The 16,506-nt window shown below is 41.8% G+C and overlaps 1 protein-coding gene across 1 annotated transcript in view; it reads right to left on the minus strand.

The window, feature by feature from the left end:
- Positions 1 to 1,675: 1,675 nt before the first annotated feature.
- Positions 1,676 to 16,506, minus strand: part of LOC107676920 (plexin-A4-like) — a 246,745-nt gene continuing 231,914 nt past the window's right edge. Inside the window, 4 exon segments of the mRNA XM_016471659.1 lie at positions 1,676 to 4,923; positions 5,081 to 5,231; positions 11,466 to 11,678; positions 15,203 to 15,372. Coding sequence (XP_016327145.1) covers positions 4,828 to 4,923; positions 5,081 to 5,231; positions 11,466 to 11,678; positions 15,203 to 15,372 — 630 coding nt within the window. The 3' untranslated portion in view covers positions 1,676 to 4,827.

Genomic DNA, 16,506 nt, shown 5'->3' on the forward strand with positions numbered 1-16,506 from the left:
CGGTAATTAGATTATTAAACAGCCAATTCTGTCAGAGACATGCAAACATAATAATGCAATTAGAACTTGAACCTGGTCTGCGCCACAATCAATTTTTCCGCATATGAAACATGCATTTGCCAGAGCGCCACACATTTATTAGGAAATTAAGCATCGCTGCACACACGATGAAATCCATTTTGAAAATGAACCTGGGCTGGTAACTGATTCCAAAGCAGACACTACTTGTGAGTCAAACCCATGTTTTGGTACTGAAAAGGAACGGATCAATAGTTTTAGAGGGGTTGTGTTTGGTAGAGACAGAAGCAGTGGAGGGCAGTGCTGCTCTATCACTGATACAGAAATTTACAGTGGATGTGTAAAAGCTGTGTGCTTTCCATTTTTCATCTGTGCCTCGTGAAATGGTGCTTTTGGAAAATGAGCAGCACCACAAGGGATTCAGCATGACTTTAGACACTCTCAGAAGTCTAAGTGCTCTTATTCAGCTGTCTGTTTCTTAGCTCTACCTTTTGAGCCATTTCTGGTGAATTTGATAATGATTGTGTCTCCGTTCTTCCAGATGGGCGCAGACAGCATGTTGATATTTTTATCATATTTATTTCTAAGCTGTTCAGTTTTCTGTGTGGGCCGTGGATGGCAGATCTCATTGCTGTCTGCAGCGTCTCTGTTCAGTTGAGCTGTTTGGTTTCTCTGTTTACTCGACAGGAGCCTTTGCCGGATCTGTTGTCTTTTCACAGATGTTTACTTAGACAGATAGGACAAAGCACAACCAACTAATAATGCTAATTGCTTCCATCTGCTCCCCCGCAGCTGTCAATAGCCATTTTAGTCAATCCCAGCTACCATCGTTCACCCTGCATTCTTATTAGCCGGCCCGCACTGCGCCTGCAGCTGGAGAGAATTCTGCCAGAACATTCCGGAATTAACGGATTCGGAAGAAAACGAGTTTGTTGATTGGAACAGAGGAACTAGGTTTAACATTTCAAAAGAACCAGTCAGACCACTATGTGGAAAATCCTTGCTGTTATGATGACCTTGCGCTCAAGGCTAAAAGGCAAGAAATCACTCAAAAGGGGCAGACACTTTTAGCACCTGTTGTGAGGTGGTATTTTTGTGAAGAGGTTTTAAAATCGCCATCTTGCTCTAACATTCCTCCAAGAGAGCCCAGAGACAAATGCTGAAAGGTCAGGGGGAACGCACTGGAGTTGTGGAGGGGAACGGTTTCTCGTTAACTGAGAGAAGCGATACAGTGCAATGAGATTAAATGTAATAAAGGTGGCAACTGAGCCCTCTGGCACTGTGAGACAGGAGGAGGTTAAAGCCTGAGTCTTTGTTTTTCTGCAAGATGACGGTTGTAAAAATGCTGGAAGCAGGAAAAGAAATAGTAAAGGTCTGGTTTAGAGGGGTGGACGTGAAGGTTGAGGCCGTATCCAATCAGATTAGAGGTTGGTGCACATAACGGAGTGAGATTGTATTCTTTCGTAGACAGCTGTGTTGAAAATAGTTTATTTGGAATAGTTTTGAAAGTTGTGCGAATGGGCTTTGTGGGAGCAAGCGCTGCTGAGCTCTTTTGCCGCAATTTCTGTTTCTATGGAAACCGCAACTTTTCTGACTTCCCCATTAGGCTAATTCAAAGCAAGGTAGAGACACAAAATGAAAGACAGAAAACTCCATCTTTTTCATAATAAAGTTTATTCTATATTACAAATAGTATTTTGTTCTTGACTGCAAAATAGGAATGCATTATATTTACATACACAGGTATACAATTAATTATAACAAAGTTAGAGAAGCTTGCCTTTCCGCTGGTCTCTCTCTTTCTCTCCTCCCATCAGGATAACTCTATCTTGCATCAAATCTGGAAATATTAAAAAGTCTTTTCGAACAGGTCTGTGTAATGCCTGTTGTAACACTGAGCTAAAAGGACTTTTTAGTTCTTACAAAATGTTTAAGGTGGAAACTTTATCAGGTCTTTTGGGCATAAAGGAAAGGGGGTCGTCCTGTTAAACGTACATGAGAGATGAAACGTGAAACACAGGATCAGAGTCATGAGGGAATCCAGGAACATATCAGCTTTCCAATCAAATCATCATCAGCTCATTTAAAACCTCTGTGGACTTTATAAATGAGTTCCCAGAAGAAATAATGAAACACTTTCTAGTGTCAATTCTGAACTCATTTGCAAGATTTGTTATTCATTACCAAATATCAGTGTTGAAAGATTGACTAAAATAATAATAATAATGAAAATACCTAACGTGGTGACAGTGGTATTTTATTGGTTTATCTCATTAGAATCATTAGTTCTGGCAGCTGTGTACCTGAAATCCTGAAATACCTCAAAACAATCCTCTGTTACTAAGCTACACCGAAAAATAACAAGGGAGCTCAAAGCAATCACACATACAGAGACAATATCCAAAACAACATTAAAAAATAATTTGGTGTAATGCTAATGGAATCCTGAAAACATTAGGTTGCATCAAAATGATTCAAATGTACAGAAAAAAAGCAGCAATATAATATACGGGACAGATATGGAGAACAACAACTGAACACATTCAGGGAATCAACTCTTTAGAGTTGCACATTAAAGACGTACAGTAAAAAACACAAATGTAATGTGTTGTGATAGTATGTTAGGTGTGACTGGACTGGCATGTGATGTCGTGGTCACATTTGCTCAGTGGGAACGAGAACTCTCAGATGGACGGCCTTCGAGAAAGGCGATCCACCTGACAGGAAGAGCAAAGGAGTCTGACGAAAGTCTAACAAGAGTTTGGTTCGGTTGAGAAATCCCTAGTAGTATTAGATAAATTGATAGCAAGGCAGTTCATTTCATATCATCCAAATAGGTCAGCATGCAAGGGTATATACTATATCTGCTTAAGGTTTCACCTTAGTCTTATTAGCATCTAACACATTCACAAAAAATGGTCATGGCAGTTGAATGGAAGGGCAGGATAAAGGTTCCACCTTAACAGAGGTTGCAATTTTGAAGATGACAGCCACTTTTTTCCATCTCGTTCTTCCAAGCAAAAGAAAGAAAAGAACACATCCACATCATCAATTGCAAGGCTTATTTTTTCTGTTTTCCTTTTTTCTTTTTTTTTTGAAGTTTAAATTGAAATACATGCGCTGAAAAAGCCAATAAAGCACCCAAGGTGGACCTGGGCAGATTCTCCACATTCACATCACCACATAGGGTACGCTGTCAAGGGGAAAGAGGGGTTCAGAGGACAGAGGAAAGGTGGGCAGCTAAATTCTCTTTCCCTTTGTCAAAGTTACGTCCAATACTAGTCACGTCCTCGTCACGCCATCCGTTTGCTTTTGCAGTCGTTAAGCCCAGGTAAGATTCTTCTCTCAAGGCCGCCAGCAACACTTAAACTACAGCAAGCCCTTAAACTTCAGATCGGGATTTCTTTCCGCCTTCCCAGTTGTGCAATAACCGAACACGGACACGCAAGGGTAAGTATGGCCTCTGTGCTGTGCACAGAATAATGGACAGAAACAAATATGAGGCTGCAGACAGAGCGATAGCTTCGTTCTGCAGGTCATAAAACAAACAATGCCTTGTGTTCGCTTTCTCAGGGGTAATTTATTCGCTTTGCTCTTTTTTAAATTGGGCTCCTTTGGTTTTCTGCTGACCAACTTTGTCCACATGTGGGTTTTTCTAAAGGCTTCCAGAGTGTTCGTTTGGGTGGGACCCTGTGGCAGTTTCAACAACGCGCCATTTCCCCCTTTAACTGCTAATTCTGAGTAGGCTATTTTGTAATTAAAGCCCCCCTACTGGATGTGTGAACTGAGACACCTATTGAATGTGCTTTTTTTGTTGTTAAGATTACTTCATCCTCTTGCAGCACAGCGTAGGTCCTGGCAACCTCGCTGGAGTACAGAGAGAAGGCGTCGCTCTCTGGAAGAGGTGTGTGTGTGTGCTTGCTTCTAAGGGGGTCGAACCTTGGCTTCTCCTCCACTCATCTAGATAAGAGAGGATAAATTCAGATGTGCACAAGCCGGATAAATGCCGAAATGAAGGCTGGGGGTGAAGTGGTGAAGATGTGGGTATCCCACAAGACGACAGGTCTCGTCTTTTAGTTTCACTGTCAAGTAAGGTCCCGGAAGAAACAAAAGAATTGAAGCACTAACTTGCTGCGTCCTGCTAAACGCTGAGGGTTTTAAACAAACTTCACTGTCTTTCAAAATGAGAATAAACAGTCGGGATTCTCAAGGCTTGATTGTTCTCTTATCAAAGCGTATAAATGATCTTGCGCGTCCCATAAATCCAGTGTCCTCGAGGTGTTATGTGTCTTTTGAAATGGCCCGAATGGACTGCATTTTTCCGATGCATGCAGTACCATTTTTTTGTCTCGTGTTTCAGTGTTTAATAAAGGTACTACAATGAACTGACTCTATATTAGTGTCGTACACTACCCTAGTCATAAAAGTCAGAACAAATTGACACAAAAACATCGTGGTTTCTGCTTATCAGCTAAACTTTGAAGGCAACAGAAATTTTTTTTCTTTTTCAGTCAGGGAGAAGGATGGAGGATGCAGTGACGTGGAACTCGTAGGCAGCCACCCCTCCTCTACACAGCAGAGCCGGATGGCCACCCACTCTACTGCATCATGGGTAATGTAGTCCTTGGCTCCTCCGCCCACCCTCCAGTTCCCATCTATACTCTTCTAGGAAGCAGAGCTAATGTGATGCAAATGCTTATTTTTGTGGGAAGATTGCAAACAGAAGATATGAGATAAATGGACAGGTCTTCACTCAGGCACGGCTCGGTTTCTGATGGATCTCCCAGTGCACTCTGGGAAATGCGGTCCTCAGCTCTCCAGGCTCATGAAGGCGACCACCTGCTCCAGCTTATAGGCCAGTCTCTGTTTCCTGGCACCATCATCCTGCTCCAGCGCAGACACAATCTGGCAGAGGGAGATGACACATCAGTTACACATGCCTCCAAATAACCACATATTCCTCTCATCTGCACTTCTCACTTTTATTTAAATTTTTTTTTTTAGTAGAATTTATCTTGGAAATGTTCTTAACAGGCACTGTGGCGATTTAACAGGTTCATACCTCTTCTGTATATTTGCCCACATAAGAGTAGATCTCGCTGAGGGAGCTCATGGTGTTGAACTCGTTCATGTGCATACGGGACTGTTCTGCTAGATATGCGTTCATATCCTGATCACTGATCGCAGGCATCTTACTAATGTCGGAGTAATATCTGCAGAGAAACGTAGAGAAACAGAAATAGCACAGGTTATTTAATGAACATTTAGAACTTGGACAGGTGACAGGGCTTGTTTATGAAGTCTTTTTATAATTCATGTAGAATAAGAATAGCATGTTTCAGGGTCATTTCTGGCACTGAGTGAGAGCTGTCACGCCCCTTCCAATCAGTTTGCCATTTACTTTCTGTGGCAGTACAGCTGCGGCTTACATCAGTGAGTGACTGTGAGTCTTAATGAGCTGCTGTCCTTGAAAGTTTTCCAGAGATCAGCAGAATCTATAGGATGCTGGAAATATTCAATAAATGTGCCCCACGCATATGCTGACACTAAACACACTCTAGCACGTCCAAAACAAAACGTTCACATAAAAGCACACTGTTATTATAGATACAAGTACTCTTCCAAAACCACTGCCTAGGTAGACAGCATTGCAACAGTCATACTGTATGTGATTTGGAACACCTCTAGTTATAGTTATTGCATCAAAACTTGCAAATGTGTTTGATGTTACCATGTTGATAAGCTAATGCTGTGATACACTAATAAGCTTAAAAACAAAACATTTTTATCCATTATTTTAATTTTGAATGCAATATGGTTATTGTAATCCATATTTCTCTTGCTTCATTCACCACCTTGGATTTTTCCACTCAACCAGTCAATGCATTCTGGGATTGCCTTTTCATGGAGGATACATGTGACGCTACGGTGTATCTTATGAGGCAGTATAATTAACATGCCTATCTTTTGGAACAGCCTTCGTGCCTGGTGAGCGCCCACGATGCCTTAAAATGCTGTCTCTGTAGGCAGCTCACTAGGTTTTGGAACGGAGCAACACTATCTGTTGTCTTTGGGTGGCTGGTGCGTGTGAGTGAGTGAAAGAGTGTTGGTGGAGGAAAAACAATCAGTCACTGTCACCTGCAGCTGCAGAGGCTCTGTCGACTCTTTAATTAAGGCAGGTCATTTACATTTTTAATTCCTGCACCATGCCAACTCCTGGACTCAACACATTGACTGACTAACCGATGGCGTGCGTGTCTGTTTCATGCTCCCGTGAGCACCTTGAGTGGCAAGTACGTGCTGCAATGCACCATGGGGCAACAGTGGGGGAGAATGGCATGGTGTTGAATGAGAGAGATAGTGAGGGTTTATAATCTCCAGGTATGGCCTTCCCAAAGGAATCTATTCTCCAGTGACAGGTACACTCCCTAGAAGAGTTTAGCTTCTCTCTCTGCGTCCAGGCTAATGACTGGCAGCTCGTTTAGCACTAATTAATACCACGTTTAAATGTCAGCTGTTCGTCAGCCAGAACGAGTCCATGCTGGTTATTCCCTCGTATCGTGCATGTACTGCAAATGGCTAATAATATACAGAGATATTGTCAAAAGCATCAATTATTGGCAATATTAAGAGGATTTGGCATTTCCAATTATGCAATTGGGGGAAGTCGTGGCCTAATGGTTAGAGAGTCGGACTCGTAACCTAAAGGTTGCGCGTTCGAGTCTCGTACCGGCAGGGATTGTAGGTGGGGGGAGTGAATGTACAGTGCTCTCTCCCACCTTCAATACTACGAATGAGGTGCCCTTGAGCAAGGCACCGAACCCCCAACTGCTCCCCGGGCGCCGCAGCATAAATGGCTGCCCACTGCTCCGGGTGTGTGTTCACGGTGTGTGTGTGTTCACTGCTGTGTGTGTGCACTTTGGATGGGATAAATGCAGAGCACTAATTCCGAGTATGGGTCACCATACTTGGCCACATGTCACGTCACTTTCACTTTCACTTAATGTAGGCCTGTTACATTCTTATTTTTATTATGTCTGTTATTATTATGAAACTACTTTTCGGCCTATTATTAAATTAAAATGACAACTAATTTGACAGTGGTGTCACGGTTCAGTACGTTTTCGATGTGGGGGGGTAATTCCTTATGTCACAATGTTGGAAATATTTCTGTTTTAAAGCATGAAGGTGAGCCAATGAATATCACATAAGCAACGTGCAAACTTTGCGCAAGAGTTATGCCGGTGACCGTCTCAGATCTCAGTCAATTCACTATGCAGAAAGTGAAAGTATTTGTGAAAGTTTGTGAACCGTTACACTCCTAATATATATATATACGAGTTCATCCTGTTTTAAAACATGAAGGCGATATCGCGATGTGCGCTTCCGCGATAGTCACATCGCAGGATGTGCGATGTGTAGTATACTGACCATAATATTTATAGCCTACCTACATCTGTCGTGTCGCGCCGCCCCGCACCGTTAAAGTCTGTCTACACTGGATGTGACTTGGACCTTTGCAAATCATCTGAACTGTGTGTGAGTGCGTCATAAATAGAATGCGGCATCAGTCTGAATTCCTTTCACTTCCGCGCGTCTATTAATGACACATATGCATGCAATTATGTCAAAATGCATGTCTCTGTTGTAAACACAGTTGCTTATGGCTTAGGTGAAGGTAAACAACTGAGAAAGAAAATGGATGTGTGAGAAAATTTTGTAACTTTAACAAAGATTTATTAGATTTAATTTATACAGTGAAGACTTTGCAGTGTTATTTTACATCTGATTATTCAATTTCTGTACCTGAATACTTAGATTTAGGCTACCTGAAAAAAGTAAAGCACTGTTTATTTCATTTGTATCTTTGTTCTATTATATTTATCTATGCTTGTAATTTGTTTATTTTCTATGCTAATTTTCTCACCTACAAAACCACCCCAATCATTGATTTTTCCCCCCAAATAGAGCTATTTAAGTCTTCTGGTGATTTTTTTTTTCATATAGCAATATATATAGCAGAAAAACTAAATATCGCAATATGAGTTTTTTTCCAATATCGTGCAGCCCTAACACATACAGTATACGTTATATTTTGAAAAAATACATGCATATGTATTTAATATATACATAATATATGTATTTACATGTATATATTTATATATACACATAATAAATATACACAGTACACACATATATATTATGTACACAAAAACTTTTATTTAGGCTGCGATTAATCGTTGCCCAGCACCCTATAAAAAAGGATTTGTATGAACATGTTCTCAAGGGCATGGTACCCCTGACAGTGAATTTAGCTTCCTCCCAAACACACCCTGACCAAACGCTGCCTCATTTACCTCTTTCCCCTAAAACAGATCAACCCCTGCATTTATGAAGACATGAAAGGATCAAAGGCAGCACTTCAGCACCTGTCCTTGACTCGCTCGCTTTTCTTGCGGTCTTTTTTTGCTGGGTAATTTTAGCATGGCCCTCTTCATGTGCCCTGCAGTCTTGAATGTGTGCGCGAGAGAGTCTCAGCATGGTGCGCATCTCTAATCTGTAACTCTCTCTTCTCAAATCATCTGACGAAAAGAAAACAGAAGGATTGTCTCAATTCGCACAGATTTGTCACCTATCAGGATATTACCGAAAACAACCAATTAAGGAGCAACGTGAGAGCTGCAACTCAGAACAAAGAATGCATCTTTGAGAACGCATTTTACCTGGTTTAAACACAGATGTCAGCACCTATAATTAAAGCAGGCTTTTCTTACCTCAGTAGGCACGTTTTAGTATGATCTCAGTCCTTAAAGATGTGTAACACATTAGCTAATGCATGAAAATGAGCTTTCTCTCCATCTCAGCTCTTTCGTAGTGAATGTGAGTTGGCAGCATGATTACACTCTTATCATTTTCCCCATCACGCTCGTCTGCCAGCTACCCATCTCCTCCTGCAGCCTCTAATACCTCATGGCAAATAAACACGTTAGTCAGAGGCTGAGGGTCAGTGTGCGTGAGCAGAGACACACGGCGCTGATGAGTTTTATCAGATCTGTTTACTGTAGGGTGGTGGGCTTGAGTAGACCAGCGCTGTGTGCTGAATTGAGCAGAAAACAATAGAATCATTTAAAGCTCCTTCACTGTGTGTCCAAATGTGCCTAATTCCATATTATATAGCATGCGAAAAACGCCAGTTTGTAAAAAGAGTAGTATGTAAAAAAAAATCATAGCATTCGAAAAACAGTTGACGAGACGTACCATGAAGCCATGGGAGAGGAGTTGTGAATGGCAGTGAAGCAATGCAACTGATGCTGGTAGGTCACGTGACAGTGACAACATCTGAATTTCATTCATACTATCTATACACCAGGGGCGTTTCCTCTGATGAGACAAGGGAGACAGTGTCTCAAAATATTGAATGAGAAAAATTCTGTAGTACAAAAATAAAACAATGCCAATATTACAAAATTTAACATTAAAAAGTGTATAAATAACTTGCTTTTTTTCTAAAGAAACATTGTCCAACAGACCCCCTTGGTGGGGGTAAAAGAAAATGAATGGGGGCAAGTCACGGGAGAGGAGGCAATGCCTCCATAGCGATATGATTGAATATGACTGGCTATGTTCGGCATACATTAACGGGAGTAATGACCCAAATGCAGTACCTACTAGACAGCATGCAATTTCGGACGCAGCTTTTTACAGTCATTGCATATAGGAAGATGGCGTTCTTTAGCTGTATTTACCCATGATTCTCCTTTCTTGGCATTGTTGAACACAGAGTTTCTGACCCAGAGGATTGTGGGAAAAGCAGAAAAGTTTGTCTCTCTCACCAAACAGTGACTAATTGCTCTGGTGCAGTGTTGGGTAGACCCAGAAGATCTACTGAACTACAATAGAGCTGCAATTCATCATCCTGGAGCTCTACAACACACTTCAGTCTGATTACCAGCAGCTACACACACACACACACACACACACACACACACACACACACACAATACACACATTAGCTAATGCATGAAAATGAGCTTTCTCTCCATCTCAGCTCTTTCGTAGTGAATGTGAGTTGGCAGCATGATTACACTCTTATCATTTTCCCCATCACGCTCGTCTGCCAGCTACCCATCTCCTCCTGCAGCCTCTAATACCTCATGGCAAATAAACACGTTAGTCAGAGGCTGAGGGTCAGTGTGCGTGAGCAGAGACACACGGCGCTGATGAGTTTTATCAGATCTGTTTACTGTAGGGTGGTGGGCTTGAGTAGACCAGCGCTGTGTGCTGAATTGAGCAGAAAACAATAGAATCATTTAAAGCTCCTTCACTGTGTGTCCAAATGTGCCTAATTCCATATTATATAGCATGCGAAAAACGCCAGTTTGTAAAAAGAGTAGTATGTAAAAAAAAATCATAGCATTCGAAAAACAGTTGACGAGACGTACCATGAAGCCATGGGAGAGGAGTTGTGAATGGCAGTGAAGCAATGCAACTGATGCTGGTAGGTCACGTGACAGTGACAACATCTGAATTTCATTCATACTATCTATACACCAGGGGCGTTTCCTCTGATGAGACAAGGGAGACAGTGTCTCCTCAAAATATTGAATGAGAAAAATTCTGTAGTACAAAAATAAAACAATGCCAATATTACAAAATGTAACATTAAAAAGTGTATAAATAACTTGCTTTTTTTCTAAAGAAACATTGTCCAACAGACCCCCTTGGTGGGGGTAAAAGAAAATGAATGGGGGCAAGTCACGGGAGAGGAGGCAATGCCTCCATAGCGATATGATTGAATATGACTGGCTATGTTCGGCATACATTAACGGGAGTAATGACCCAAATGCAGTACCTACTAGACAGCATGCAATTTCGGACGCAGCTTTTTACAGTCATTGCATATAGGAAGATGGCGTTCTTTAGCTGTATTTACCCATGATTCTCCTTTCTTGGCATTGTTGAACACAGAGTTTCTGACCCAGAGGATTGTGGGAAAAGCAGAAAAGTTTGTCTCTCTCACCAAACAGTGACTAATTGCTCTGGTGCAGTGTTGGGTAGACCCAGAAGATCTACTGAACTACAATAGAGCTGCAATTCATCATCCTGGAGCTCTACAGCAGGACACAATAAAATACTGGGCTTTTATTCACACTGATACCCACACAAACACTGTATCTTTGCATCTCCTCTGATTAAAAACATTCACAAGTGCACCTTACATATAGTTTCTCATTCTCCGCCCCCCCCACACACACACACACACTAAAACACTCCAGCGGTTTCTACAGAATTTCTTCACACTAAGACCTTAGAACCATGCAAACCGCAGGAAGTCTACTTTCCCGATATGGGTTTGTCAGGCTGCGGTGGTCCACCAGATACCATGATTGACAGTCTTTGGGTTTGTCTGTTTAATCACTTATAAACATACAAATGTTCTTGCTCACCTCTCCACCCAGCTCTTGTAGCTGGGAATGTCCTTGGCATATAGCAGCTTGTTAGAGGGGGAGTCTTTGCCCAGGCGGTGCTCTGACGTCGAGCAGGAATCCATGAAGGTTTGCGCTACCACAGACAGACAGGCGTCCGTGATGCTGCTCTTATGGATGTCGAACACAAACTGTGGGTTCTTGATCACATTCACCCAGAACCGTAGAGGTAGACTGTGGAGAGCAGAGAATGTTTTAATGGCATTCTATTTTTAAAAGCTCTTTTAATGCATAAGAAAGCTGTTTTGGAACAGGAAGCAGTGGCTTTATGAAACCTCAGACTGCTTTTAAATGATCTAAATATATATTGATTAGATAGTAGAATGATACTGATAAATTATTTTAATTTAGATGTGCAGAGACAATTTTTCCAGTCTGAAATGGCACCATGAGTATTTGCGCCATACTCAGAGAGCTTTACTAATACATCTCATATTAGTTTGTTTGTATCCGAGCGCTGCCTTGCAATTGTGCACCTGTCCAAAACAATAAACGTATACAAGGCTACTTTATACCCCAGCCCATTTGTGCTAAAATGAAATCAACTTAGCCTAGGCCCTAGGAGTGTGTGCGTGCACGTCTCGAGGGTCACAGATGTTGTTTGGTCTGGGACTTTGCGCACTTGTGTCAGAGACTGCAGAGTTCTCATTAGTTTTCAAGGCAGCTTTGCTTTTGTCTTAGATAACAAAAACTGAAGAGAGGAGACGAGGGAATAAGAAAGGACACTGCAGTGAAATGGACGCAGAGTTTTGCATCAAAGGAAAAGAGAGAGAAAACCGTCAACAAAAGCTTTTCCATAGGAGCCTCCTCTCTGTTACCCTCTGAATTCATTCAACAATAACAACTGCACCAAAGAGGATTTAGAGCGCAAACCATGTATTATGACTCCCAAATTAATCAGAGAGAATCAACTGGGATTATCTGCGCTCTATCAAAAGGATATCAATGCTTTAACAACGAGTCAACACTCTCGTAAACCTGCCACAGCTGGCATCTGTGAAGATCATATTCTCTGTACAGAACAAAAAGCAGGACGTGTCTAAAGCGCCATACTTTAGAGAGCTCTCAGTGGAGAGAGTGAGTGGATCAGGAGATGGGAATGATGTCTGGATGGACTAGATCCCAGCTAAATATAGCACTCAGCTCAGCGCAGCCCTCTCTGGGAAAAGCCTCACATTCTTCTGTCAAGTCTTTTGGGTTTCTGCTGTCTGTTTTTTGTGTAAAGGTAGAAATATTTGTAACGTGCGAAATGGTTCCTATGTAGTAGGGAACCGCTGCTTTATGTCCAATAAAGTGCCTAAAATAATGTCTTTTTTATCTTAATGTTCGAACTAGTTGATTAGTGAGGTTTATCTAGAAATGCATTTGAGGTCAGGTGAACTTAATTGAGGTGAACCTAATTCTACAGGACATTAAATGTGCGGTCACATCATCAAAATTCAGTGAAACTTTTGCCAAATTTCACAGGCAAGAAAGGTCCACCGTGTTGACCAACTTGAACCCATTGTGAAATCCGCATGGGAAAATCTTCCCGATTGTGTGGAATCCGAATGGAATAATAAATTTGCTGAACAACTCTGAATGTGACTGCAACTTGGACCAATCAACTTGTCTATTTTGAAAATATGTACTTTTGCAAATCCTTACTTGATATTTGTTTATGGACATTAAAGTGTCTGTATGTATAATAGCATAACGTATAATGCATTTCTGCCTGACTTCAGTATGTAACCACATCAGATGAATAGCACATTGGTAGCCACTGCAATGCGCCAATGAGCATTTGCGTAGTTTAACTTTTTTGCATTGTTTAACTATGTTGCATCGTCACTGTTGCCTCAAATTTCCAACTCATAAAAATCAATGACGTTCAGTTGTTCTGTTGCAACAAATCACTGTCAGTGTGAACGCCCCTTCAAAACTAAAGCAATAGCATTAATTTTGGTCATCTGCATTTTGAGTAGCTCAACAAAGAGAGTTAATTTAACCACATCAAACAAACTGCGTTGATTATCTGTATCTCTGCATTGACAGCTTCTACTTTGATTGACAGGCTGTACCGCCCAATCCTCGCCCAGTCACAAGATAGACAATGGCATGATGGATGATTCACAAGAGCCTCGTCCATCAGCAATCCATCTCTGCCTGGCTTTGGTTAAAGATCTGATGCTTAAGGCTTCCTTTGATGCATTTGAAGAAGAGATTTGTAACAAAACTAGGGAATCCATCATTTAGGTTGTGATTTGTTTGAATGAATCCTTTTGGGTTTGATAAAAGTCAGTCTAGATGTTTATGGGATTCACACAGAAAGAACTGCACCCACTGATAGCAGTGTTAATTTGCATTTGCTTTATGCATTGTTTTAGCACTAGATTCACCTAATCTATGTGAATCAGATGGCCAAAAATCTGTTTTTAAAATAGCTCTTAAAAAGGTTAAAATGTGCTCGATTATGGCTGGTTAGTGATTAAGATTAAAGTTTTTTTTTTTTGCTGAAATACTTGATTTGGCCAGTCTAGACTGTTATTCTCACCACTAAATATTAAAGAAGTGTTTGTCTATGTAGGACACACTCAGATAAGAGGATAAGGAAGAGACTCGGACATCTTAAGTTGCCATCTGGATTGTCTGGAAGTCTCTCATTTGCAAAATCAATCAAAACGAGAAACCCCTCACTGCACCTCGCACAAATAATTTCACTTCCCCATTAAGAACAATAATAATTGGGCCAAAAGCATTTAGCTTTAGAGTGTTAAAATCCTCTACAGACAGCAAATATGCCCCATCCACGGCTCTGGTCCAATTAACGGCCTGTGTGGTGGCAGCAGCACATCTAGCCGCACAAATAAAGCTGAGCCTGTTGTTTTGTGCACAATATCTGAAAATGGAGCTATTTCATTCTCTGTGAGAGACATTAGTTGTCAGCAAAAAGCTGGGTAGCAGTACATTAGTCCTGTAGAAGACCCTCTCACGCGCATTAAAAAATATCACAGATGCCGCAGTGGCATCAGGCTGTAATGCCCGGCGATGAGTGTGAGATGATAAATCACTATTTAACGTTCCACTCTTTGCGAGAACGATTCCATTAATGTGCAATGCAAGAGTGACCCTCTGTGCTCTCCAAAACACTTAACGCTCTCAAATGGCCCTGAAACACACTGCGGGGTGAGACGGGGAGAAATTAGGTCTATAAAACAGCAAATAGGGACTGTACCCACCGCCCCCCTGCCGTGCCCTCACATCGATATCATCGCTTCAACCCCCCATAGCCCTTTGGGGTGGTGCGTGATGGGACGTTGGCAGAGGCTAATGATAGATTACCACTCATTAAATGTAATGCCAAGCTTTCCTTTCCCCTCTTATCCACTCCACCCCCTCTTCCTTTCTCACTCGATCTGCTAGTTGTTTATTTAACCCCCACAACCCCCTTCCACCATTGGGACGTGCCTCTAAATTGGTTGGGTGAAATTAATTTGGAAACGAGCGCTATTAATTCCTCTCATACTCATTGCCATAGTGATGTCCATGGTAACAGCTACATTAGTGGCAGTGTCAAGGTATCTGCTTTTATGGGTCTGTTACTATAGTTTTCCATTTCAGTTTCGTTTTAATTTAGGTTGTATTATATATGGACCTATTTTTCATATATACATTTTATTCAAAATTATATAATACTATGAGGTTATGAGGCCTCTTACCAGTTGCTCTTCCATGTGTGTCTGACGTGCGGGTCGTGAATGTTGTGCTTGTCGGCCTGCTCATCCAGGAAGTCAAACATGTACTTGATAGCGAGAGGAAGGGCACTTCCTCTGTGTGCTGTGCTGAAGATGGTCTCAAACAGGTCATCCACAAACTTCTGTAGAGTGCCCTGAGGAACCACAAAGAAATGGAGAACAGGGTTAATTTTCATCCATCCCATCCAATTCACTCTGTCCTATGCTTTATTTAAATGACAAATACACTTGTGTTACCAGCATTACAGAGGCAGGCCATATATGAAGACCCTGATATTTAGCAATGACATGAGCTGCTGTGTTTCTCAGAACAGTTATCTGTGTTTATGAGTATTTGTGGGCCACCTGCCAGTAATCCCACCATCGAAACCAGCGTTCCTGAATCAAGCTCTTTGATAGTGAAAGTGTTACTTTGAAGTTCACCTTTAATATCACGTAACGGAAGCGATTCTGCCTAAGCTGCTTTGTGCGGATGGATTAACGTCCACCCTGCACCATTGACCCTAATTTGATTTAATGGCGGTGAGTCTAAGAAGGAGAGAAGACGACAGAATCTAATCCACTTGTAATGAAAGAACTGATAGGATGCACGGAAGAGAGAGAGAGAGGAAAATATCTCGCAGCCAGCACCGGCTTCGCATCCGGATGAGGTGTGCACAAGGCACAGCACACAAAATCCTATTTCCGTTTGAGCAGACGGCAAGAGTCGACGGGGAAGAAGAAAAAAATCCCGTTAGCTGACAATCACGACAATAATTCTACTGTGTCCCAGATCCCTGACAGCTTATCTTTTCCCTATGAAGATGAAAATACATATTTCTCACTCGCGTCCTGTATCAACGCAGCGACAGCTGCAGGAGGCTGGCAACAGGGATGGCTGCGAGGGTTCTGACAGGTGTCATCCTGTGTGACGACTGACATCATCATTAGTCGCCCAGAAACCAAAGTGGCTATTTGCAGCCGTTTGAAATGTACCTGGTCATTATAGCGCACTTAAAAGCATGCTATCAGACACAGGCAGGCAGTCGTAGAAGCATTAAACTTCAAGTGATCTGGTGAGGAAAGAACATTTGTGTAATTGCAAACAGAAAGAGGAGGGAAAAGTGCAAAAGACAGAACGGTAGAGGAAGAAAGATTAAATAAAGCCTGGCATAATGGAGGGAGATGGAAAAAGGTAAAGCTCACCCATCCTCAGAGATGCTGATGGACCGAATGCGGAAAGCATCAGCACCCCAGGCAGATCACTGGTATTTATTGCAGGGGTGAAA

The sequence above is a fragment of the Sinocyclocheilus anshuiensis genome, unplaced genomic scaffold, assembly GCF_001515605.1.
Source record: "Sinocyclocheilus anshuiensis isolate Anshui unplaced genomic scaffold, SAMN03320099.WGS_v1.1 scaffold380, whole genome shotgun sequence".
Lineage (NCBI taxonomy): Eukaryota > Metazoa > Chordata > Actinopteri > Cypriniformes > Cyprinidae > Sinocyclocheilus > Sinocyclocheilus anshuiensis.